This window comes from Prunus mume, linkage group LG3, assembly GCF_029339155.1.
Source record: "Prunus mume cultivar Tortuosa linkage group LG3, ASM2933915v1, whole genome shotgun sequence".
Classification (NCBI taxonomy): domain Eukaryota; kingdom Viridiplantae; phylum Streptophyta; class Magnoliopsida; order Rosales; family Rosaceae; genus Prunus; species Prunus mume.
Window position 1 is genome coordinate 12,137,187 of NC_142700.1, and position 27,111 is coordinate 12,164,297.

Consider the following 27,111-nt stretch of genomic DNA (forward strand, 5'->3'; position numbering starts at 1 on the left):
AACCCGGGACGAATCCTGTGAAATTCCCGACATCACACCAATGTCGGGACCACTCACTAAAACTATAACCTCCTTTTCCAAGGAAGGAATCAAGGCACGAGACTTTCTGCCGAAGTTTCGGTAGAGTCGCCCCTGTAATTTGAACATTTCCCAGAATTTCAACCTGCATAAAACACATTTCATATTTCCAACTAGCAGCATGCACAACAAAACAACATGCAATTTACAAAAAAGAGAACCACTAGCAATGTTCTTAAATCACAATAATGCATTAAGCAATGCAAATAATAAACTCAAACTTACTTATGAATACCCCTTACAAATAACATAAATTTGCTTCCCAAATTTTAACATGCATCAACTATCATCTAAGAATTATCACCAAAAGTTCCAAGGCCTCAGCCTACTATACCACATGATCAAACTTAAAACAACATTTATTCCGAACTGGACCTCAGACCAGTCTGGACCAAACTCAATAAAACCACCCAAGTAAAGTTTAGCCCGTGGCTGCACCTAGGCACTACCTTAGGCTGCCTACGTACCTTTACTAAGGGATCAAGCCACACGTAGTTCTTTCATCAGAAATCCCGATTCTAATAATATACAATCCATTACAGCCATACAAATTCATACATTCTAGAATTTATTTAATTCCCTTTTTAATTTAAATCACAACTCACCAAACAAAATCTTTTTCAAACCTCTTTCTAATAATCACATAATCTCCTCATAAGCCGGAAAATCCAATGCCACGTATGGGGTCTGTCAACACGCTGGAAAATCCTACGCCACATGTGACCTATCATCTAATATCACATACTCCCCATATGCCGGAACATCCAGCTCCACGTATTGGGCATGTCCACACGCAGGAAAATTCTATGCCACGTGGGACCTAGCCATCATATCACATAAGCTCCCCATACGCCGGAACATCCAACGCCACGTATGGGGTCTGTCAACACGCCTGAAAATCCTACGCCACGTGTGACCTCTCATCTCATATCACATACTCCCCATACGTCGAAACATCAGCGCCATGTATGTGTCTGTCCACACGCCGGAAAATCCTAAGCCACGTGGGACCTAGCCATCATATCACATAATCTCCTCATATGCCGGAACATCCAACACCACGTATTGGGTCTGTCAACACCCCAGAAAATCCTACGCCATGTGTGACCTCAACATCATATCACATAATCTCCCCATCGCCGAAAAATCCAAAGCCACGTATGGGGTCTGCAACACGCCTTGGAAAATCCTACGCCATGTGCAACCTCAACATAATATCACATAATCCCCCCATACGCTGGAAAATCCAAGCCACATATGGTGTCAACACGCCGGAAAATTCTACGTCGTGCAACCTCAACATAATATCACATAATCCCCATACGCGGAAAATCCAATGCCACTTATGGGGTCTGTCAACACGCCGGAAAATCATACTCCACTTGTAACCTCTCATCTCATATCACATACTCCCCATACGCCGGAACATCCAACGCCACGTATGGGGTCTGTCCACATGCCGGAAAATCCTAAGCCACGTGGGACCTCACAATCACAGGATGGTACTTACACAATGTAATCAAACATCTTTATAGTGTGTATATATATATATATATAATAATTCCCAAAATAGCATAAACCTCAACCACAATATAGCATCTGATAATCTCTCAAACGAAAACAATAAATTAATATCCTAGTCCCACAATAATTAAGAAGGAATAACTCCTCATTATGTGTAATGATTCAAGTATTTTTATGCCTGAAATAAAATTCATGTTAGTTACATATGTAGAAGTTGAGATAGGATTGAGAAGAAGACTAGATTGAAGAATGACCCTGTCGAGGATTGTTTTGTATTCATCACAAATTTATAATTACAAGAGTTGACTTTGTACAAAGCTAATAATATTAAGTAAATATATCTAGAATAAATATAGTGGTCTGCATATAGGAAAGAATATGAGATTGCTTCTGTCAAGAGCAATCTCCCTTGGTAGATGGAGAAATATTTGTTCATGGTAGAATTACAGGAGAAGACTTCGTGGTGTTTTCTTTAGGTGGGAGGCTTCTCTCTTCAACCCACCTCAAGCGAAGCGAGAATGATGTGGAGGTTGAGCTGGTATCTGAGATAATGAAAGCATTCACGAGTGAGCCCTTTGGTGAAAATGTCAGCCAACTGATGATGAGAGGACACATGATGGGTGCGAAGAACCCCTTGAGTGAGTAACTCACGAACAAAATGATAGTCGATTTCAATATGACGGGTCCGGGCATGAAAAATGGAATTAGCAGCTATGTGAAGTGCGGAGATATTATCAACATAGATGCAGGGAGTTGAGCGCAAAGGAATGCCAAGCTCATGAAAAAGGAAACAAAACCAACGAATTTCAGCGATGGTAGCTAAAGCACGGTATTCAGTCTCGGTGGTTGACTGAGATACGGTGGATTGCTTCTTGGTAGTCCAAGTAAGAAGATTTGGACCCAGAAAAATGCAAGCACCAGTGGTAGAACGTCGATCACAACATGAGCCATCCCAAGCATCGTGAGAAACCATGAAGGGAAAAATCATGAGAACGATGAAAAACTATACCATGCTCAAGAGTCCCTTTAATGTACAGATAAATGCATTTAACACTTTGAAGATGAGTGGTGCTAGGAGCATGCATGAATTGGCACACTTGATTGACGGCAAAGACAATATCGGGGCAAGATAGTGTGAGATACTGTAGACCACCAACCATACTACGATAGGGAGTAGGATCAAGCAAGAGGTCACCATCAAGGGACAAGAGCCGGGTTAAGGAAGACAATGGAGTTAGACAGGGCTGACATAACTCCATGTTGAACTTCTTCAACAAGTCAAGTGCATAACGAGTCTAAGACAAGGAGATGGTTTTACGCATGCGAAGAATCTCCATTCCAAGGAAGAAGCTAAGATCACCCATTTTGAGACTATCAAACTTGGAACATAGAAGATCAATGAATGATGAAATCTCAGCGGAACTATGACTTATGACAATGATGTCATCAACATAAATAAGAACATAAATAGAAGTATGTGAGCCATGATGAATAAATAAGGATGCATCTGAATGGCTGTGGAAGAAGTGTTGCTCAAGTAAGAAAGAGGTCAGCCGCTGGAACCAAGCACGAGGAGCTTGCTTAAGCCCATATAGAGCTTTATATAGCTTGCACACATACTGTGGTTAAAGAGGATCTAAGAACCCAGGAGGTTGTTTCATGTACACGTCTTCTTGAAGGAGGCCATTGAGGAACGCTAGTGGCCCCATATTTCCTCTTCTTCTGGACTATGCTCTAGAGATTCATCTTCTGCATGTCACTCTTGTCGGATAGCAAGTTAGGTGATGCTGATTGTAGGGGTGTTGAAGGCACTTAAGAAGGAGAGAACGACAAAAGCCTTTGTGTCGTTTCCCACAGACGGCGCTAAGCTGTTAATGCTCTTTTTGAGAGGATCAACTTAGAAAATGATTTGCCTTCACAGGAAAAGGCCTTGTTTGCCCGTTTTGCGTTTACTCCTGTGGTGGAAGGGCAAAGTTCCCCACTGCCTTGAGAACCATAAACTGGTCAACAAGTCAGCTTTCTTTGGTGTGCGAGCGTGCCACTGCTAGCAATAAAAATTCTAGCAGACTTAGTTTGGAATAGATAACTTGCGCCAAGTTACTGATTTCTGCAAACAAACGATTGTGAATTTGGGTGAGGAATATCTCCCAAGTAAGTTCTTTTCTTGCCTCAGACTGGTGAGGACTTTAACAATTTATCTCAGTATACTTGGTATTACGCGAATGGTTGATGGAATTTAAATTTGTTTTAGTGAAGCGCCTTTTACACAACTATAACAATAAATACTCATGCTAGAGATAAAGATACAGTTGGAACTCCATTTACTGGATGGGAGGCTACAGGCTGGTGATTGAGGCTCCGGCCGGGAAGTGTTCGGGCTGGACTGGAACTATCCAGCCGGAATTTGGAGATGCTTGGGCGGTGGAATGTTGACAACTCTGATTGCTAAGCTTCAACTATAAATCGATACCAAAGTTGATTGGCAGAGCTTCAATGTACTTTAAGCTTTTGTGAAGCTTGAGTGGCGAGCTGCGGCTTCTTGATCTGTAAGGCAGTGGCTGTTCTTGAGGACTTGATGGGCTAGAGACTTGCACTGTGAAATTTGTTGAGGTTTTCATGTTTGGGAAAAGCTCAAGCTCTACCTGTCTTGGTTTTTGCTAAACCAAATTTGTAACGAGAGAAGTCTCGTTTTGAATGACTTATTTTCTAAGTCTGAACCTTGGGAATTCTAATCTAAAGCTGGTTTTCACTTGGAATTCAAGTGAGCTTCTGGTTGATTTGGAGTTGTTTGTGGTGGCTCAATGAGCTTTGGTTGCTTCAGTGTTTTGAAGGTTTTTTGAGATCAAGTGATCATTTTGAGTTTTTGTTTTTGATTGATTTTTTTTTTTGTTGTTTTTTTTTAGTCCCTTTTACCATGTTCACCCCTTCTTGTATTTATAGTAAAACTGTTTCTTCTCTGGAGTAGGGTGATTGTGTTTTTTTATTGGGCGGCAAAGATATTTTCCCCTCTTTTCCTCTTCTTCTTCAGTTTTGGCAGATAGGCTCTCAGATAGGCGATCACTTCCCTGTTTTTCAGCTGCCCCTTGTGATATTTTACCGTGATGGTTAGTTTGATTCCTTTTACAGCTCCTGCTTTCGCTTATCCTCTACTGAGATTGTAACTTGCTTATCTCCTTGGGAGAATTACCTTCTCTGAGAAGATGAAGAAAATCTCTGAATATACATATATAAGAGGGATTTGATCTTCAGTTCTTCATAATCAACTTGATGTCATGAACCCTTCAATCACTTCTTCTATGGCAGTTGCCATTGCTGACTTCGCCATTCTTGACTTTTTATCCCAGAAGTTGCCATTGCTGACTTTTTATCAGAGGTTGCCACGTGAAATTGTTCCTTCTTCTGGACTCCTTCTTCCTATTATATTGGGCCTGTGAGGCCCAAATCAAGCCTTGTTTGCTCTGATGAGCCTTGGTGACTCTTACAGTTTTAGGCTTCATCTTTTATTTGAAATGGATGTGTCAATTTTGGCCCAAACAATACCCCCAAGTCGAATCGTTTTGGAGCGGTTCCAGACTTAAATGACATAACCGATTAAATTGGCGTGCGATAAATTCCCGTTAACAGTAAAGTACAACAAAGGGACAAACTCAAAGCAGTAGAAACAAAGGACAAACTTAAAGACAGTAGAAACAAAAGGATAAACTTAAAGACAGAAGTAGAAACAAAAGGATAAACTTAAAGACAAATCTAAAACAAGGGTAATTTTGAAAGGAACCAAAAGATTTCTAGTGTAATCTTGTGTCTATCCCAGGTCTGTTTGTACAGCCTGCGAATCCCACATGGTTGGATAAAACTTTTTAACCATTTGCCATTGATTGGGCCGTATGAATTTCTCCATCCTATCCTGCAACTTGTATGCCCCATTCGAGATCGATTGATTATGAAGGCCTACCATGTGGCGACCATTTTCCATAACCGACCACATGGGTTCCGAGGGGCGAAGCTTTCAGACTATCTCCCTTCTTCAAAACTCTTGTCCACTGACTCTCTTGTTGTAGGCCCTTGATACACTGTTTCTCCTGCGAGTTTGTTGAGAGTGTCAATGCTGCATCTAATCCCCTCAGCAGCGGCATGGCACAGGGTAGTTTCTCTCTACTAAGTCATGTTGGTGAGCAATTCGAGGGTGCTATCTCCATAGGCAGAATTGCATCATGACCGTAGGTTAACGATAGGAGTCATGCGATCCTTCTCTTTTGAGTTCTATATGCCACAGAGTTTCTGACTTCTCATGCCATTGTTTGGATTCTTCTCAAGCATTTTCGATAATGTTGATGATCACTTTGTTGCTTCATTCACTGGCCCATTGGCTTGGGCATAATAAGAGTGGATTGGGCAGTCTGAATTTGAATGCCTCGCCATATCCGGCATTTCTCCGGATATGAAGGAGGATCCTCTATCGATTGTGATTGATTGGGATGCCAAATCTTTGGATAATCTGCTCTTCTATAAGTGATGATCTCTTGAGGCGTAGTAGATTTAACACCTTGGCTTCCACCCATTAGTGAAATAGTGCAACAATGATAAGCGTCTTTATTGGATGGATCTTACCAATGAGATCCATTGCCCATCCTCTAAAGGGCCATGGTTTTACCACCTGGATTCATGGAACCGATGGAGCCAATGATTAAGCGAATTTCCAGAGTTGGATTCCTAGTTCCACCAGTTCTAAGCCAATGATTAAGGCCTCATATTACCCTGTTGTTGGTGCATTGGAAATCAATTGGAAAAGTAGCATGTCGATTCCAAGTGGCTCTTCCAAGACAATTCCTCTGAAGTTGTATCGATTGATCCATCAAAGTATAACTTCCAAGGTGCAAGATGATCGGTAGATAGGATTGTTGAGGCAGGTATGAGCTCCGTCAATAGATCTGCATTTGCTATGTCTAAAGAGTCCATATTTTCAATCTCCCCGGGATGATTCGCTAGGAAGTTCTGCCACAGCTTGTCCTTTGGACGGCTTTCGAGGAACATATCTCAAGGCAAATTGCTAAGGCTGTCAGGAGTCCATTTTCCAACCTGCTTCTCGGATTGGTCTTGTTAGCATGTATTTGATCGGACTTTGGCAATGATATAGATGGTGTATGGCAAAGATGTAATGTCCGAGCGCAGCTATTACGTAGCTTGTGAAGTACAAGGCTAGGCAAAGTCTTTCAATTGCGTAATATTTTCTTTCCACTTCGCGTAGTTACCTTGAGGTAATACCGCGCTCCTTTCCTTCCTTATCCCGAACTAATAAACTTCCAATGGATACAGATGCAGTATATATAAAGTTTGAGTGGCTGCCTCTCTCCTATGGTGGGACAGAATCTGTGGATTTGAGAGGTAATGCTTGATTTCTCAAAAGCTTGTTGGTCTGCTTCTTCCCACTTAAAGGTTTGTTCTGCTTTTAATCTTAACAAAGAAGAGAAAGGTGATCTTTCCTATAATTGATATAAATCTCTCAAAAATTAATTTTTCCTAAGAGACTTTGCAATTCTTCTTGTTCTTAGGTGGCAAAGCTTCTATGATGGATCTTGCTTTGTTTTTTGTCGATCTCTATGCCACTTTGGTGGACCAAGAATCCTAGAAATTTCCGCTTGAACTCCAAAACGCACTTTTGGGTTCATTTTCGGCTTATGTTGCCTCATTCTAGGAATGCTCTTCTTAGATCGCTCATGTGGTTTCTCCTCCGTGATTTAATCACAACATCATCAATATAAACTTCGAGAATGTCCAATCATATCGTGAAACAGAATTCATTGCCCTTTGATATAGGTGCTCTGCATTTCAAGCCAAAAGCATTACAAAGGTATTCAAAGCACCTATATGCCCTGACATGAAGGCTATCTCGTGGATATCTTCTTCGCCATCATGATCCCTGATTGTAACCGCGCTGCCATCAAAAGATAGCATCGTTGTGGGCGGCCCATCTACTAGCATGTCTACGCCATTGGCATAGGTACCATCCTTGGGAGAGGCTTCATGTGAGTTTCAATCCACGCAGATTACAGCGCTGATGTTTTCCTTTAGAATCGGGTACAATGTTAGCTAGCTAATCAAAGATAGATGGCAGGCGATGAATCCTCGCTTGAGCACCTTTCTATTTCTTCTTTGACTTTCAGTTCTGTGTCCATGGACATCCTTCTTCTGCATGTTTGACTAGTATCTCTTTGATTGCGCAGCTTGGTTCTACCATTCCCGTCTAACTGGCATCTCATGATAATGCCAACAAAACAATCTTTGAACTCTTGTAGAAGTGCAACGAGTTCATTCTTAAGTGGCTCTTTCAATAGTGCGCTGATAAAGGTAGGCCTTGGATCCTCCCCTGTTCCTAAGTTTATTTCCCCAAAGGATCTTCTACCTTCTGCAGAGTCATCCAGTTATGGTGCCGTGGTGCAAAATCTAGCACTTCCTTCCTCTCGTAGTTCCTCTTCCTCCGGCTTTGTGCTTTCATGAGTGAATCCGCCATATTGATGGTGAAGATTCGCTAAAACTTTCTTTCTCCCAAGATATCAACAATCTTTTTGTAATGGACCGGATTGTTGCATGATCCTTTTCTTGTTGATTGGGACTAGACATTAGTGCTATGGAAATTTAGAACAAAAGGTCTGTTCCAATCCTCCAAGGAATTGGTTAGACCTTCTTCAATGAGCCGGGCCGTGACACCATGGGGGCGGCCGTTATTGACTCCAAAGAAGGTGAAAGGACCAAGGTCATCATGATAATACCTTGCCTCACAACACATGGCAGAAGGTAGAAATGGCCGTGGATCGGCCTCTATTATCTCCATGTAGCCTTCTTCATTCCATAAAGCTAACTGTTGATGAAGAGTGGAAGGAACACATAGACTCTGGTGAATCCAGTCTACGCCTGCCAAGCAATGCATTGTAAGTGGTAGAGGTAGTTTCTACCTACAAAGAATGCAACCTTCAGCTTCTTGCTTCCTACTAAAACATCCACATCTAGGATCCCAAGGGTTTTGGTGATGCCTTTGCTTGAAATTGGTGACGGTCGGGCGGGTTGGAATTAAATCTTTTATGTTCGCTATTTTGCTCAAAGACTCAGGAAGAAAGGTATGTTGATGTGCACCCATCTACCATAGTTTTGGGAATAGGAACACCCCAAAGTTTGCTGTTATAAACAAGGGTCTGAGGTGGTTTGCCATTTCTTTGGTTGGTTTGGAGAAGCAAAGCGATCTGTAGCCAACTTGTGGGTTGTTCCTTCGGCCTGACTGCTCGCTTGTGCTGCCCTTTCTTCCGCTTTTACAACTCGCATTCAAAACTTTCTGGGAAAATACGCCTCGCCCTGAGTGCTCTTCTCTCTGCATCGCCGTAATCCTTCGCGCATCGAACACCATATTGATGCCTAGGCCAGCATGCAACAAGTCCTCCACCCGCACCAAAGGCCCTGGGCTCGCAGATCCACCCCTCCGTCATAATCCATCCGCTCTCCTTCATACCCCGCCCATTCTTCAGTTCTTCTGCTCCGGGAGCGCGATTCGTCATCTAGATGGTTCATAATCCACCGGCTTCCTCTTCATATTCCTCAACGCAGCTTCTACGCCCTCTTCTCGAATAGGATCGGTTTTTTCCTCTGTCGGGAGTTTTAAGTAGATTTTCCGAGGCGGAGGCGTAATGGATAAGGTTTCTTTGAGGATTCGCTCTTTCAACTTCGTTGAGAGATTGCTTGTTCCGTCTGGGAAATATTTCTCGCTCTTTTCCCTTTGGGCGTATTGGCTCTCGAAGCACCTCGCGCTTTTCGCTATTGAGGAATGTGCAAGATCGCTCTCCTCGAACCTCCTTTGGGTTCTTGCTCACCCATTGTTGGTCCGCCACTTTTCCGGATGATACCACCGCTTTCAATGATGGCTGCCAAAGGTTTATCACTTCGGCACTCTTATTGATTTTTTTCCTTGGTCGCTTAATCATTCTTCTCGCCGATTGACAGCCTAGTGTAGTTTTCTCCCTGCCTTATCCTCGGGCGTGGTTCCAATCCCCACAAAACACTGGAGGGGCAGATCCTGCTTTTTCCAGGTTACTTCCACCACCACACTTGCACCTACCGCAGAGCACTATTCCAAACTGAAATGGTTGCTTTTGGTCTTTCCATAGTCTCCTTGAACTATTCTCGTCACGGAGTCACTGTATCGCTTCTGCTCTTCTTCGCTCGCCAATTTAGGCTGACCATATTAACTTGTGGGAAAAGGATCTGTGGTGACTGGATGAGGCTTTTCTCGCTAGCTTCACTTCTCCCGCCGTTATCCTTCGAGTAACATCTCTCAAAACAACACAACTATTGGTAGAATGATTCCAAGAATTGTGCCATCCGCATACCGCCGCCCTTGAGTTCTTCTGGTTTGGGCATTACAGCAGGCGTCTCTATTGCTTTCTGTAGCAACATTTCATCAAACAAAGCATCTACTTTGGTCAGATCGAAAGAATATACTTTGTTCTGCATGGGTTTGTTTGGAACGAACCCTCCTGTGAATGGTTGCGCCACGATCCCTAGGGCTTTGTAAGGGTTTACAAGCGATGGGATGCTTTAATTTTGCCATTTCCGCAACTGCAACCTCTCTCTCCTCCGATTCCTCTGCATCTTCTTCTGACTCCACTTCAATCATATGTATTGAGGAAGAAGGGATTTATGTCGTGCCTTTGGAAGAGTTTCTCTTCTTTGTTCCTCTCTGAGCAATTCCTCGTGCTTGCTACTTTATCTGCAGATTCTGCGGATCTCAAACAACATCCCATCAAATCTTTTCCGAGAGAAATTTTGAGCGGCTGACCATTTGGATGAAGTGTCTTTCTTCGATGGGATTGGCACTTCATTTTGAGCTTCTGAACACATTTATAAAGTCTTGGCAGGTTCATCTTCACTCTGTTTGAGGCGGCAAGGTCATGATGGTGACTTCGGTGAATCTGTAGTAGTAGTCATGGAAGGCTCTCCATTTGCTCCCAAGTCGAATAGAATTTCTTTGGCGAGGTTAGTGTACCAAGTGAAAGCTTGTCCAGGGAGAGAGTTCCCAAAAAGTCTTAGCTTTAACAGTGGGTTATTCTCTATGGCTATGCATTGGGTGGAAAATCTGCCTACATGCTCAACTGATGAAGCATGAGGATCCTCTCCGTTGAATAAAGTGAAGTTTGGTACTTTAAAACCTGGGGACAAGGGTATCTGATCGATGTAAGGTGGATATGGCTTCCTATAGGTGGGCCTTTCCCCCCTCCTAGCTTCAGGCTCCATCATTTCCCTGATCATCCTCTGCAATGCCCCCACGTCATTTAGAGCATTAACGGGGAGGAGGTTTTGTCCACTGATACATTGAGCAAATCCACATTACAGTGAGCAAATCGTGGTTTTGCTGAGCAAATCGTGGTTACGCCTATTTGGTCTAGAACTTCTTCCTGTGCTCCTCGGCTCTTCAGTCTGGGTGGTTCCTCCAGGTTTGCCCCTTACATTTACATCGTTATTGGCATAAGGTAGTTTCCCCCTCTGCCTCTCCTTTCTCTTGCGGTGGAGGGAATGGATTGGGGTCCATCATACGGGCTGTAGGGCAATATTCTGCTGTTGAGCGAATTTCCATAGGGAGATCTTGTGGGGCCGCTTCTGCGGAACAAGCGAGGTTGTGGTCTGGGACTTGTCTGGCGCGGAGCTTCGGCGCGTATTGGGGCCACGTTCTTGGGCAGGAACAACCTTCCACTGTGTCCGGCTGGATTTCTCCCGTTGGCATCGGCTACTGTGCACCGAGAAGATTCTCTTGATATGGCCATGCCAATCAGGTGGGGACCATAGGAAGGTCTAGTTCTTTGACCACCTCATCGAGATTGAATTAACATGGCGACCTCGGTCCTTTTGAGATTGCTGTTGACCTGCCATTGCATCATGGCTGTCATATTATTTAGGGTATCTTGGCTCCTTTGTGTTGTGACCTCTTGTCGTAACACAGATTCTGTCGAGTTCATCCTTCAGGCAGTCTGGACCTCTGCTTCTGTCTTTGCCATGTCTTGAATAAGGGCATCACTTTCTACGATTCGATCCTTCCTGAGGGCCACTGGTTTATTTTCATGTCGTGGTGTGGGTTACGAGCTGAGCTTCCGTATTCATGGGTGGCAAAGAACTCAATGAGAAGATGTATACTTGAAGTCCCATTGGCGTGCCAAATTGTTTGCCCGTTTTGCGTTTACTCCTGTGATGGAAGGGCAAAGTTCCCCACTGCCTTGAGAACCATAACTGGTCAACAAGTCAGCTTTCTTTGGTGTGCGGCGTGCCACTAGCAATAAAAATTCTAGCGGACTTAGTTTGGAATAGATAACTTGCGCCCCAAGTTACTGATTTCTGCAAACAAACGATTGTGAATTTGGGTGAGGAATATCTCCCAAGTAAGTTCTTTTCTTGCCTCAGACTGGTGAGGACTTTAACAATTTATCTCGATATAACAGGTACATACAGCGGAATGGTTGATGGAATTTAAATTGTTTGAGCAGGCGCCTTTTACACAACTATAACAATAAATACTCATGCTAGAGATAAAAATCTGATTGGAACTCCATTTACGCTGGATGGGAGGCTCTGATACAAATTGCAGGCTGGAAGTGTCCGCCAGGCTGGAACTATCAGGTAATTTAGAGATGTAAGTGGATTGGAATGTTGACAACTCGATTGCTAAGCTTCAACTATAAATCGATACAAAGGTTGATTACAGAGCTTCAATGTACTTTAAGCTTTGTGAAGCTTCAGTAAGTGGCTAAGCTATTGATCTGTAGAGGCAGGATGAGGCACTTCTTGAGGAGACAGTGGGCTAGAGACACCTTGTGAAATTTGTTGAGGGTTTTCATGTTTGGGAAAAGCTCAAGCTCTACATCTTGGTTTTGCTAAACCAAATTTGTATGAAGTCTCGTTTTGAATGACTTATTTTCTAAGTCCAGACAGCAGAATTCTAATCTAAATGGTTTTCACTTGGATTCAAGTGAGCTTAAGTTGATTTGGGTTGTTTGTGGTGGCTCAATGAGCTTTGGTTGTGATGTTTTGAAGGTTTTGAGATCAAGTGATCATTTTGAGTTTTGTTTTGATTGATTTTTTTGTTGTTTTTAGTCCCTTTTACCATATTCACCCCTCTTGTATTTATAGTAAAGTTTCTTCTCTGGGTAGGGTGATTGTGTTTTTTATTAGGCGGCAAAGATATTTTCCCCTCTTTTCCTCTTCTTCTTTTTGTGGATAGGCTCTGGATAAGCGATCACTTCCATTTTCATTTGCCCCTTGTGATATTTTACAGTGATGGTTAGTTTGATTCCTTTTACGACAGCTCTGCTTTCACCTTATCCCTCTGAGATTGTAACACTTATTTCCTTGGGAAATTACCTTCTCTGAGAAGACAGAAGAAAAATCTCTGAATATACATATATAAGAGGGATTTGATCTTCAGTTCTTCAGAATCAACTTGATGTCATGAACCCTTCAATCACTTCTTCTATGGCGATTGCCATTCGGCTCATATTGCTAACTTCCGCCATTGCTGACTTTTTATCCCAGTTGTCATTCTTGACTTTTTATCAGAGGTTGCCCAGTAGGATTGTTCCTTCTGGACTCCTTCTTCCTATTATGTTGGGCTGTGAGGCCCAAATAAATACTGTTTGCTCACAGTGAGCCTTGGTGGACTCTTACAGTTTTGGGCTTCCATCTTTTCGCTGGGCTGGATGTGTCAATTTTTGGCCCAAACAGGCCTAGACTTTCAATAAAGGCTAGCTTGCAGAAGACAAAATAGGAGAAGCAGTCGTTAAGCTTCGGACCCCGGTGTGGTGCGGGCCGAAGGCTCTTCGATGCTTAAGTCAACTAAGAGGGGTAACTTTAGCAGAGTAATAGTAAAATATAAGAAAGTAGTTACCCTTTTTACTAAGGTACTGTTTCCTATTTATAGGGAAGTGAAAGTGGGAGGTTTATGTAGATTTCTGATGTGAGACTTTGTGCAAGTCGTTGTGGTGGTGACACCTGTCATGGATATTAGGTTTGGCAGTTTGTGAGCTTCTGCAGTCGAGAGCTTCGGCAGGTGCTTGGCACCTCGGAAGAATTTCTTCCTTCGGCATGAAAGAAGGCGTGTGTGCCATTGGAGCTAGTCGCTTTGAGGCTGGATATGCTCGATTGATTATGATATAAACAACATTGCTCACAGGTTTGGATACATATAGACATAGGAGCAATTAAAAAAATGTAACTTGTTTCCTTTCTTTCTAGTATGTAGCAGATTGTGATACCAGCGCATCTTTCATGTGAATCAAAGTCCAAGTTCCAAGTTGTTTTCTTGGAAAAATTGGAGCTAGGATAGTCATTCTTTCCAAGTCAACTACATTAAAATATAACGCACGACTCATTAAAAAAGAACCTAGCCTCTTTTATGCGGGATTTTATAAATTAAAAAAAAGAAAAGAAAAAGGAAAATCATTAGGTCTAAAGAGGAGGCGGAGTTGAGAGGACAGGACCTCCCTATTATTTTAAAGTCTCCGACGATTCCAAGCACTTTGCCGCAACGGAAGGAAGGCAACCAAATTCAAAATGTTGGAAGATTTTCGTAAGTGTTATTTAATACTATCAAGTGTCGCATACAAAATCATGTCCCTGACAACTAAATCATGGACCGGAAAATAAACTTTTCTTGCTCGGAAAAGACATATATTGTGTTTAACTTTCTGAGCTGACTCAACTGAACAACTAATTTCAAATATATATGCATGGATGCCAGTGAAATGAACCCTTCATAAACATGATTAATCCAACATTTTTCCTCGACAGCATATTATCTAAGTCACCTAAAAACACCAACATTAGTGTTAAGCCTGGTAGATAATCCACAGCATTAGTGCATATATGTAGATTTCCACTCATTAATGAAACCGAAGTGAAAGCCTGATTGATCTCACGGGGCGCTCTACACCAAGAGTAACGTCATTGATAATATATATATATATATATATGAAGAAATCATGTAACGAAGGGGATTCTTATTTGTACAAATGGTACTTCGAACTTGGAGCGAGCATGAAAAACGAGTCCATAAGAAGTGATCCCATTTTTTTCATCGGGTCGGGGTAGAGACCAAAGGTCTTGAAGCCCATCCTCTTCATCATAAATGATCCGCTTGCTCCGAAATGACCTGACCCAATAGGGAAATCCCAATTCATTGGGCCTTTACTATTACAAATATTTACACCATTTATCATTACTTGTAAGATAAAATACAACATAGTTGTTGCTAGCAAATACCACTATTTTTGGTTTTGGATCTTCCAAATCATTCCCGCAGGAGGTCCATATCCAATTTGACCTATGGACGAATACGCAAGCATACGTTTCATGCTTGTTTGAGTAATAGCAATGAGATTCCCCAATATCATGCAATCAGTTGTTAGAATCAATAGGTCTTCAAATCGTTCATTTCAAAAAATTGAAACCCTTCTTATTGGATGATCATGAGACTTCCCAAAAATCTAAATTCTTGATCAATGGAGGAACAATATCACCATTTTTGTTCAATAAGATACCAAAAAATTAAATAAAGGTATATACTATCTAGAGTAATAGTAAAAAATATTACGATATTCGGGAATTGTAAAAAAAAAAAGGAAAGAGATCTAAAAGATCTTTTTTTCGGTTGGGGAAGAATAAGAAAAAAGTACTTAAAATCAATAATTTAATTAATTAATTTATTTTATGGATATGTTTGATGTTATAATTCTATACTATAGACATAATTTATAATTTTCTTGAGCCGTACGAGGAGAAAACATCTTATACGTTTCTAGGGGGGGTATTGTTCATCTATCCCAATGAGCCATTTATCGATATATATATATATATATATATAGAATGGTGAAATATTCAAAATACTAATTATTAATGAATTTATTAAGAATTGAAACTTTTCATTAAATTTTTATTTTCCAATTTCTCTTTTGTAATGAAGATTATGGTAAAATAAAAAATAAAAAAATTTCATTTACTAGATTTATGTTCCATTCCTGCCAAATAATGACAATGGTGTGTTGGATGGTAATATTTAATTAATTAATTCATCGGACCTCTTCCAACATTAGGATTGTTGACAATTCCTTTACTTGGTGTATAACATTCTATTGGAAAAAATACACATATATATAAGGATTATGGAAACTTAAATCGGTAATCAATGACATACATGGTGTACGCATGACTATGATAAATTGAAAATATATAAATTTTAAAAGTGCTTTATCATACATGAAGGCATTAATTTTTTGCAGGATGTGCCTTCATGCCCAAACATACCTAAAGGTACTTAGAATAATATCTGTTTTTAAATGCTTATAGGGTTTGAGTTATATAAAACGCTTCTAATTCCGCAGGAAGATGATATGATAATGGCAGAGGTACGAGAATATCTTTCCTTTGTTCTTATGCCATGCAGGCTCTATGACTAAAACCCGATGTACCAATTGGCTTTAGTACATGAAAGTCGTCGCAATGTAGGCCCCATAATTGAATTTCAATAAAAAAGAGGTTCGTGGCAATATTTCATGAATTTGCCCAAATCTGTTTTTTCCCCCAATCGCATATGCAGAATATGTAGCTCTAGTTGTGTTTGGGCCAAATCAATGTCATGGGTTTGAAAAGAAATAAAGACAATTGGGCTCAGGCTTTTGTCGATCTCCAGATTGAAGAATTGGACCACAAATAAACTTAATACCCAAAATCTCACTATCAACCTCAATGTTTAGAAGATATAAAATTCCCATAGAACGACTCAGCTACATATATCATGTATCGAGTCATTCTACAGCGAGGGTTTATTTAAGGCCCTTAGAGCATCTCCAAGGGAGATGTCAAATACCAAACATCAAATTTAAATTTGATGGCTGATGTGACAATTTGATATTTAAACAATTTTACACTTAATCCGATATGTCAAATAAATAATTATTGTAACAGTCAAATATTAAAGATAAAGTAGAAAAAAAAAAAGTAAAATTATAAATGAAAGTCACAGCCATCTGTCTTTAAAAATAATAAAATATTTATTTGACATCTTGCTTTTGGGATGTCAAAAATAACAGCTGAATCTCCAACCTTCATTCCACATCAGCTTTGATAATTCGGTTGGAGTGATGTGAGATATTATTTATAAATTTAAATGTGTACTGCAGCTTGTCTTGGTTGGGAATGCTCTTAGATGAGACCCTATCTCTTAACTTTTAATGAAACTAACTAATTTGATCAAACAGTTAAAAAATAGAGCCTCGTCTAAGAGCCTTAGATAATACCCTCACTACAAAATTCTACATAACATATCAAACAAGCAGCACTTAATCAAAAAGAAGGCTTTTCTTTAGTGAGTTTGAGGAGGGGGCCACCATGAGAGAGGGACAAGACCTTCTTTTAAAGTCCACAATGACTCCAAGAACCGACTCTTTAAGTTGTCTTGATGTTGATGATTTTTCTTTGAAAATGATGATGACATTTGGTGAAGTTGTATTTGTTACTCGCAAAGGTAGCGTGCAGAAATCACATCCAAAAAAAAAGAAGAATTATATGAACCAACTGTACCTTACTATTACATCACGAACACAAAAGAAAAGCAAACTGAAAATGTAAAATAAAAAGCACAATAATATATATATCCAGCCTCGAAACCTTCTTTTTATCGTGGGGATGCTCACAGTTATATCGCATGGAGCCAATTCTGTACATTGTCTATGAATGAAAATGATGCATACCTCCATCTCTTATTAAAAATTAAATAACCAAAAACTCCCCAAAATCCCACAATGAACCCTAGTAGAACAGAAGAAATATAAAACCATGGAAGTTGATGTCCATTCCCCTCGTCTTTGTTGTTGTTATGATCTTCATCAATGATCTTATTTGGTCGACCACACTCATTTGGAAGCGGGGCACCACAAAGATTAGGATTACCCTCATAGGCAGAAGCATCGAAGCTTTGGAGCTGGGTGCTTGTTGGTATTGGTCCTTGGAGATTATTGTATGAGACATTAAGTTCTTTCAAAAAATTAAGGGTCTCCAATGATGATGGGATTATTCCAGACAAGTGATTCATTGAGAGGTTCAAAACCTCTAAATTTTTTAGATTAGATATTTGGTCTGGAATGACGCCAGAGAAGTTGTTGTAGCCAAGACGCAACATGCGGAGACACTGTAGTTGGCCGATCTCATTAGGTATCTCACCACCAATGTTATTTTCAGATAGGTCTATCATTGCTGGATAGGAAGACAATTTCGACGATAGATAATAACTTGGGTTTGTGATTATAGGGCCCAAGAAGAAAGGCAATTCAAATTCATAACTAGTGTCGTCTTGAGAGGCTTCGGAAACCAACCTTGGTAGTTTGCAAAGTTGCTTTGGAAATTCACCAGAAATTCGGTTCTTTGGCAAGCTTACATGATATAGTCTAGGAAGAGCCCCCAACCAGCTTGGAATTGGCCCTGTGATTTTATTACTACCCAGAAGCAAGATCTCTAGCTTGTTGAGCTTTGACAACCATATAGGTATTTGACCCGTGAGCTGGCATTCAGCGAAACTCAATGCTCGAAGATTTTGGAATCCATTAATATCAGCCATGTCATCATCACCTGGCATTCCCTCACCTTTAAAGGAACCAGTAAGTAGGAGTGTGTGAAGACTTTTGCAACTCATTAATATCTTCATTGCCCCTGTGATGTTGGTGAATCGATTGAAACCAAGCGAGAGGAAGGACAAAGATTTCAATGAAAGAATATCAACTTGTATTTGTCCCTCTAGATGATTGTTGCTCAATCGAATGGCTTTTAGGGACCGACATGAGTACAGGCTTATTGGGAATGTGCCAGTGAAGTTATTGAGTCTTATGTCAAGTTTAGTAAGTTGACTAAGTCTGGAGAAATCAAGCATGGAGATATCTCCTTCCAAGTTGTTGGATTGCACATGTAGTTCTACAAGGTTTGTACAATTCATCAAAGATGGGGGCAAAGAACCTTCTAAATTGTTGAAATCAAGGTTCACATATTTCAACTTGGAGAGCTTCCCAAAATTGAGAGGAAGCTCTCTGCCAAGATGATTATAGATGAGGTCAAGGATTACAAGGTTGGTGAGGTTGACAATTTTATCACTAATGGCTCCATATAGTGAATTGAGAGGTAATGAAATTTCTTCAAGTTTAGTAGCATTATAGATATCTTCTAGAAGTAGTCCTGAGAGGTTATTGCGACCGGCCCGAAAAACCAGCAGTTCGGAACAGTCCCCTAGTCCAGGAGCAAGGTTGCCACTGAAGTCATTGGAAGAAAAATCCAATAGCCTAAGGAAGGGAGAAGAATGTTTGAGACAAATCGAGGATGGGATATACCCTGTGAAGGTATTGTTGCTGACATTGAAACTAGTCAATTTGCTAGCTTGGTGGAAGAATGAAGATGGAATTACACCATGGAAGTGATTGCTAGACAAATCCAGTTTCTGGATATTTCTGGATGGTAGAGAAAGTGGTAGCTCTCCAGAAAGAAGGTTATAACTCAAATCAAGGATCTCAAGACGACTCAAGGTCACGAAAAATTGAGTTTCAAGTGAACCAGAAAGTGAATTGTGCGAGAGATTCAAGTGGGTGAGATGTGTGAGATTTGCAAGTGATGAGGGAAACATACCTCCTTTGAGCCCTTTGGAGGGTAGGAGCAAATGGGTGACCCTACTATCTTGATCACAAGCGACGCCCTTCCATTGACAACAATTATCAGAGGTCCAATTGAAAGAAAGAGAAGATAAAGTTAGGATGAAGGACATGAGAGAGCTGCGATCAGTTTGGTTGCATGCATGAATATGTGTGGACATAATGGAAGAGAAAAATAAGAAGAGAAGGAAGCCATATGCCATTGGGTTATAAGGCTGCTGAAGTAGTAGCAAGTTTTTTTGTGTATTTACATTACCCACAGGTTTGATAGATATATAGGAGCAAATAAAGACATAATTTCTTTCTTTTCTTTTAGCTTTAGATTATAGACCCGGGATTAACCGACACAACACAAAGCGAATATTTTGAAAACTATAGTGATTAGGACTCCAAAGTCAATGTCAAGTAAACCATGCTTGGTTGCAGTCCTTTCGCTTTCATGAAGCAATTCCATATTTAAAAATTGAAGATGTGCTTAAATTTCAACTTTGATTTTGAAGGGTTCATATCAACCATGTTTCGTGTGAATTAAAGTCCAAGTGCCAAGTTGTTTTCTAAGACAACTTGGGCATTCTTTCCAAGTTGTTTGCCCCACATGAAGGCAACTACATCTACATTAGCAGACATGCAGCACTCATTCGAGAGAAGCCTCTCTTCTACACGGCAATTAAAAAAAGAATAACAGAGAATTGAGTTGTGAAGGGAATGTTAAAATTGATAACAGTGAAGCCAGAGTGTTAAGACATGGCATGAGAGTTACAGTGCTAGTCATGCCTTATCTCAACATTATATTGACGTTCTATTCATGTTAAAACTACCGGAGAAGCAGAACGTTCATAGCAAATCAACAATTTTAGTCACTCAGCTCCAACTACAAATCAAATTCACAACGACAGCTTAAACCCAAAACAACTCCTTCACAAATTGCAACAATAATAGAAAGAATAAGTAGAAATTACGTATGCCCAGATCAGGATGAATAATAGCAACATTCAACTTTGAGCTTCCTTTCTTTGCCATTTTCAGCTCTTCTCCAATTCTCGGCAAATTCTAATTCGAAGTCTCAGAGGATAAGCTTTTTCTGCCATATTGGGCCAAAATTGGGTCAGGGCTAGGCCAACATTTGTAATATAAAAGTATGGGCTAACCACTTTTTAGCTCTGGAGGTTTGATTTGGGGTTATTCTTGAAATGAGTAATGAGATTTTAATTTTGTCAATTTACGTACCAACATTTTAAAATTCGAGTAATTTACACATTACGCAAGTTTGATTGTTTGGTCTTTTGTTAAATTAATGAAGTGGCAGAAGCGATCCCCACTTTTATGCTTATGTCTAAATAAATAAATAAATAAATTCTCTAGAACAATATAAATAATATTTGTAAAACAAAAACCCAAAAGATATATTTATGCTGTTTGGTCTTCCGTGCTTTTACTGGGTTTGGTGCCATGCGGGGAAGGGGGAAGCCACCATCAGTGTGGTGGGAACCCATTGGCTTGAGATTATTGACATAGCATTAAACGGCCAAACATCACTTGCAAACTGAGAAATTGGCAAACAACCATAACCCCACAACACAAAGCAAAGACCTTGTTATTTTGAAGTCTATAGATTACCCTGATTGGGCGTCCAAAGTCAATGTGATGGGGTTGCGCATATAGTATTAGTCAAGTTGACCATAAGTGATTGCAGACCTTTCACTTTCATGAAACGATTCCATATTTGAAAAATGAAGAAGATTGAAAGTTCATCTTTCATTTTGAAAGGCATTCGGAATCTATATCTATACGTCAAAGAGAGATTTTCAAAGGAAATAAAGACTTCGTCCCACTCTTGGATAATAAAATCAACGAAATGCTGCTCCTGAGCGTGAGGTTTATTCTAAACAAGTGTTTTTTTCGCCCACAAAACTTGAACGCGAATTTGATCTAGCACAATGCCATTATTGTATATGGCTTTTAACTAATGTAGTCAAATTATAGACCGCATTAAGTCTAAAGAGGGCCACTGTGAGAGGACCAGACCTCCTTATTTCATAGCTGTTACTATCAAGTGTCTTACACATTCCAATAACTGACAAAAAAAGAAAAAGAAAGAGAAAATAGATTATGAGAACAAACTGTACCTTACATAAGGAAAACAAGAAAACATAAAAAAAAAGGAAAAAGACAACAGACCAAACACAAATGGAACTGTAAAATATAAAGTAAATCTACCCTCTGGAAACTAGTTTCTCTGCAACAGTAGTTTCTGGATCATCTTGAGCGTTGTTTGAATTAGCGTGTTTGGCTAGTACTAGTCTTCGTTTGTGGACAATGCAGACTACATTGCTTTATTGTATCCACAAGTCTTGCGTTGTTTGAATTAGTGTGTTTGGCTAGTACTAGTCTTCGATTGTGGACAATGCAGACTATATTGCTTTATTGTATCCACAAGTCTTGCGTTGTTTGAATTAGCGTGTTGGGCTAGTACTAGTCTTCGATTGTGGACAATGCAGACTATATTGCTTTATTGTATCCACAAGTCTTATTTGCATATTGACTTTGCACACACTGGTTATGAGGGAGCGCTAATTAACTTTTTTTCTTCGTACCAATAAAATATGATATGATATCACATTCACATTAGAATTACCAATAGTATAGTTTCTCTCATTTTACTTTGAGACAAGATTTAATATCTCAAAATATTTAGCCTGAACTGTTCTGAAATTTTTGCTTAAGAAAGTCATCTGTAGTTGTGCTAAAATTCTGTGAAATACAAAAACCAGCATTCGGATGGATGGAACCTTGCCGAAAGTTTAATTTCAGAGATAAAGAAAATATTATTATATTGTCCTCCTGTCAAATTAATAAGTTCGTTTCACTCAATTCTTTGCATTGCATCCATAAACATATGTAGCTGAAGATGTATTTGTTCCTTGCTTTGCTTTCATAAACATACTATTCAGTTGATATAGCATTCATGGTATTGGAAAGCCAAAACCTGTCGTTTTTGTTGTTTGCAGAAGGTAGCGTGAAGAGATCTCATCAGAAAAAGAAGACATAATTATAAGGACAAACTGTGCCTTACTACATCAGTAACACAAAAGAAAAGAAAGGTAGAGAAGCAAACAAAAAATGTAAAACAAAAACTACAATAATATATATTTAGCCTCTAAGCCTTCTGTTCATCCTGTCGATGAATTGAAAATATGTGTATCTCCATGTCTTGTTAATAACTAAAGAACCACAAACTCCCCAAAATCCCACTATGAACCCCAATGCAGCGAAAATATAAAACCATGGAAGTTGATGAAGCACATTGTCAATGTCTTTGTTGTTCTTGTTATCTTGATCAATGCCCTTATTTGGTCCACACTTGTTTGGAAGCGGGGCACCACAAAGTTTTGGATTCCCCTCGAAGGAAGAAGCGTTGAAGCTTTGGATCTGAGTGCTTGTTGGTATTGGTCCTTGGAGATTATTGTATGAGACATCGAACGTTTTCAAAAAATTAAGGCTCACTAAAGACAATGGGATTTTTCCAGACAAATGATTCAGGGAGAGGTCCAAAACCTCTAAATCTTTTAGGTTAGATATTTGGTCTGGAATGACGCCGGCAAAGTTGTTGGAGTTAAGATGCAATTCGCGGAGAAGCTGCAATTGGCGGATCTCAATAGGTATATCTCCATAAATGTTATTGTGAGATAAGTCTATCAATCCTGGAAAGTAAGACAATTTGCGTGGTGGATAAGTTTGTTGTCTACCTGTGATTTTGAAGAGAGGCAATTCAAATTCATATTGGTTTACTTGAGATGCAATAGGTCCATAAACCAGACTTGGTAGTCTACAAAGTTGCTTTGGAAATTCACCTGAAATTCGATTGTCTGACAAGTTGATATAAAACAGTCTAGGAAGAGTCCCCAACCAACTTGGAATTCGACCTGTGATTTGATTAAAATTCAGACTCAAGAGCTCTAGATTTTTTTAGCTTTGATAACCACACAGGTATATGACCAGTGAGGTTAGAATAGGCCAAACTCAACATCCAAAGATTTTGGAATCCATCAAAATCAACCATGTCATCATCAGAAGGCATTCCCTCACCTACAAAGGAACCAGTAAGCAAGAGTGTGTGAAGACTTTTGCTACTCATTAATATCTTCATTGCCCCTGTGAGGTTAGTGAATCGGTTGTAACCAAGCGAGAGGAAGGACAAGGATTTCAATGAAAGAATATCGGCTTGTATTTGTCCTTGTAGATGATTTCTAGTCAATCCAATGGCTTTTAGGGACCTACATGAATAAAAGCTTGTTGGCAACGTACCAATGAAGTTATTCACCCTTAAGTCAAGTTTTGTGAGTTGACTAAGTCTGGAGAAATCAAGCATGGAGATATCTCCTTCCAAGTTGTTGAATCCCAAATGTAGTTCTACAAGGTTTGTGCAATTCATCAAAGATGGGGGCAAAGCACCTTCTAAATAGTTGAAATCAAGGTTCACGAACTTCAACTTGGAGAGCATCCCCAAATTGGAAGGAAGCTCGCTGCTCAATTCATTAATGTAGAGGTCAAGGATTGCAAGGTTTGTGAGGTTGACAATTTTATCACTAATGGCTCCACGTAGTGAATTGAGAGGTATTGCAATTTCTTCAAGTTTGGTAGCATTATAGATATCTTCTGGAAGTAAACCTGAAAGGTTATTGTGACCAGCACGAAAAACCTGAAGTTCGGAACACTCCTAGCCCAAGAGCAGGTTGCCACTGAATTCATTGGAAGAAAAATCCAATAGCCCAGGGAGAAGAATGGAGACAAATAGAGGATGGGACATACCCCGTGAAGGTATTGTTGCTAACATTGAAACTAGTCAAGTTGCTTGCTCGGTGGAAGATTGAAGATGGAATTGAACCATGAAAGTGATTGCTGGACAAATCGACTGTCCGGATATTGCTGGATGGTAGAGAAAATGGTAGCTCTCCAGAAAGAAGATTGTAGCTCATGTCAAGGAACTCGAGTCCATTTAAAGACAAGAAGAACAGAGTTTCAAGTGAACCATATAGTGAATTGTGGGAAAGGTTCAAGTGGGTGAGATGTGTGAGATTTCCAAGTGAAGGAGAGATACCTCCTTTGATCCCTTTGAAAGGCAAGAGCAAATGGGTGACCCAACCATCTTGATTACAAGTGATGCCCTCCAACGCGACAGCAATCAATGGATGTCAATTTAAAGGAGGAGAAGATAGAGTGGAGGCAAAGGATATGAGGGAGCTTCGTTCTGTTTGTTTGCAGGCATCAATATTTGTAGATATAATGTAAGAGAATAAGAGGATGAGAAGGAAGCTATGAGCCATTAAGTTATAAGGCTGCACTAGTATGTTGATTTGTGTATGTTTACATGCTAGTGCCGTTGCTCACAGGTTCGTATATATATAGGAGTAACGTGCAATGCTTGTAAACGGTATGTAAGCATCACTGGAAATTGAGAAGTCGGCAAACAACAGCCGCATGATGCAAATTATATATTCAAAGAGAAGACTTCACCGGGTCTTAAGAGGGGGCCACCAGGAGAGGACTTGAGCAAATTATTGATAATTTGTCTTGAAAATTTGGAACGTTCCATTGCTATTCACAGGTCACGGACCGAACAAATCAACTGTAGTGGATTTTTAGTACAACGGCGGTATATGAACCACAAGACAAAAAGGCATGAAACATAACATACCTAAGACAAAGTTTATATATTAATCCATAATGTTTTACATGAAATAGATTACAATCTACCCTGACATGTTTTCATGTTCTGAAACTGTAGCATATATAATGGCTTCATTATAACGTACGATGCTTGAAAACAATATGTAAGCATCACTGCAAATTGAGAAGTCGGCGTGCATGTTACTTCACTACAAAAAATTTGATGCAAATTATATATTCAAAGAAAAGACCCTTAAGAGGGGCCACCAGGAGAGGACTTGAGCTACTTAATTCAAAGGACTTGAGCAAATTATTTCACTACAAGAAATTTAAGTATTTACGGCGTGGTATTTACGACGTGCATGTTATGCGCACCGTAAAAGATGGGTTTTTATGGCATGCAATTTGAGCGCACCTTAAATTGATTTTTTTCTTCCTTGTTTAATGGCGTGCTTTTAGTGCACGCCGTAGTTTTCAGTCAATAAAAGCGTGCTAATATTGCAGTATGTAAAAGAGAACTCCATTAATGGCGCGTAAAATGTGAATGCTGTGAAAGATAGTTCTATTAATGGCGTGAGAAATATGCACGCCCTGAAAGATAGACCTTCACTTAAAATATTCAAAAAAAAAAAAAAAACCGACTTCTATTAAAGTTGTTTTCTTGTATATAAACATCTTATGAAGAAATCCAAAGCTCCAGGAGTCAGAACAATTAATTCACAATTTCACATAGTATTGGCTCTCAATGGAACGCCAGCGTATCTACCTAATATCGAGACCATGGCACTCAATCTACAGGCAATTTAAATTTTAAATAAAAATGTTGAACTTGATAAAAGTCATGGCAGAGAAAAATGTAAACATACGCTGATGCGCCCTATCCATGTTATAAAAATATTTTCTACTAATTCATTGCCATCTGTCCGATAAATGACAACATAGATGAAATGTAGATTGCGAAAATTCTACGTAGAACCCATCTCCCCCTGCAAAGTAAATTAGAAAAAATAAATAAATAAATAAATAAAACCTGTATATATTTTATACAAAAACACTTGGAGACGCCAATTGGAATTTTTAGATTTATAGGTGTGTATATGTTGCTCCATCCTTGGTTTATAGGTGTGTATATGTTGCTCTGATATCACTTTTCAGATTTTAAAAGTAAGTGATGTGTGAGTGATACTGTTGTTGGTTTGTGTGGTGAAGAGGCTTAGGAAAGATAGGACAATAGTTGAAACAAAGTGATTTTATTATTTTCTTTTATATGTAAACTGGGTCATCACGTAAATCTTTCATTCAACTTTCAAACAGAATTACAACCTATATGAAAAAGGAAAGCATGATAAGAAAAAGAAAAGATTTTACAGGGGCATGAGATTTTATGGTTGACGAAAAAGAAAAAAACACAGTTATTCGTGTTTGATGTTTCTCAAGTAAACCCTACTATGAATCAATTTTATCAAACATAAAATTTAAGTAGAGAAAGCACACACACCAGAAATGGCCTCCTCAAAGCATAGATTTTTGTCAGGCGATACAAGTAGTATTTTTGAACTTGCCCCCTCAAATCAAAATGCCTTAATACCTAGTAGTATTTTTCGCAGCATTTTGAAATTCGTTCTAACCATTTGACAAAGCCGGTGGAGTTCAAATTCTGCATGCTAAATCGAATTCGGTTGTGCCTTTTTTCTTCTCTATTTTTTTAATTTCGTTTTTCATATAAATATAACTTCATAAACAATATTGGGTCGATAGAATCACTAGAGATGTGATCAACCAAATCAATGGTATTTTGAATGTACACATGAAGTACATATGCAGATCATTACCTAAAGTGCTTTGTGTACGTAGTTTTAGAGTTGAAACAAAGTGTTTATTAATTTGGAGGAGATGACCTTAGAACAAGCAAATAGATTTTCAGCGAAAACCCTAGAGAACAATAATCTGAATACACTAGGAAATTAGAGAAATTCTCTTTGAATTATTTGATAAAAGTTTAGATGGTGACTAAATACAACGTTCTCACCTATTGGACTGCCAGGAGTTATTGAAAACTTAACAGAAAATAAACGGAAAGTCTGAATTGAATACAATCTTTAAATGCACTTTTGGAGGCCCAAAAGCGACC

At 39.6% G+C, this 27,111-nt stretch overlaps 1 protein-coding gene and 1 pseudogene across 1 annotated transcript; both read right to left on the bottom strand.

The window, feature by feature from the left end:
- Positions 1-17,250: 17,250 nt before the first annotated feature.
- Positions 17,251-19,564, bottom strand: LOC103326177 (tyrosine-sulfated glycopeptide receptor 1-like). Its single transcript, XM_008228374.3, has one exon. It carries the CDS (start codon positions 19,514-19,516, stop codon positions 17,321-17,323), a length of 2,196 nt encoding a protein of 731 aa, XP_008226596.1. The 5' UTR covers positions 19,517-19,564; the 3' UTR covers positions 17,251-17,320.
- A 2,779-nt stretch (positions 19,565-22,343) lies between these two features.
- On the bottom strand, positions 22,344-24,666 carry LOC103326176 (tyrosine-sulfated glycopeptide receptor 1 pseudogene; annotated as a pseudogene).
- Positions 24,667-27,111: the final 2,445 nt, after the last annotated feature.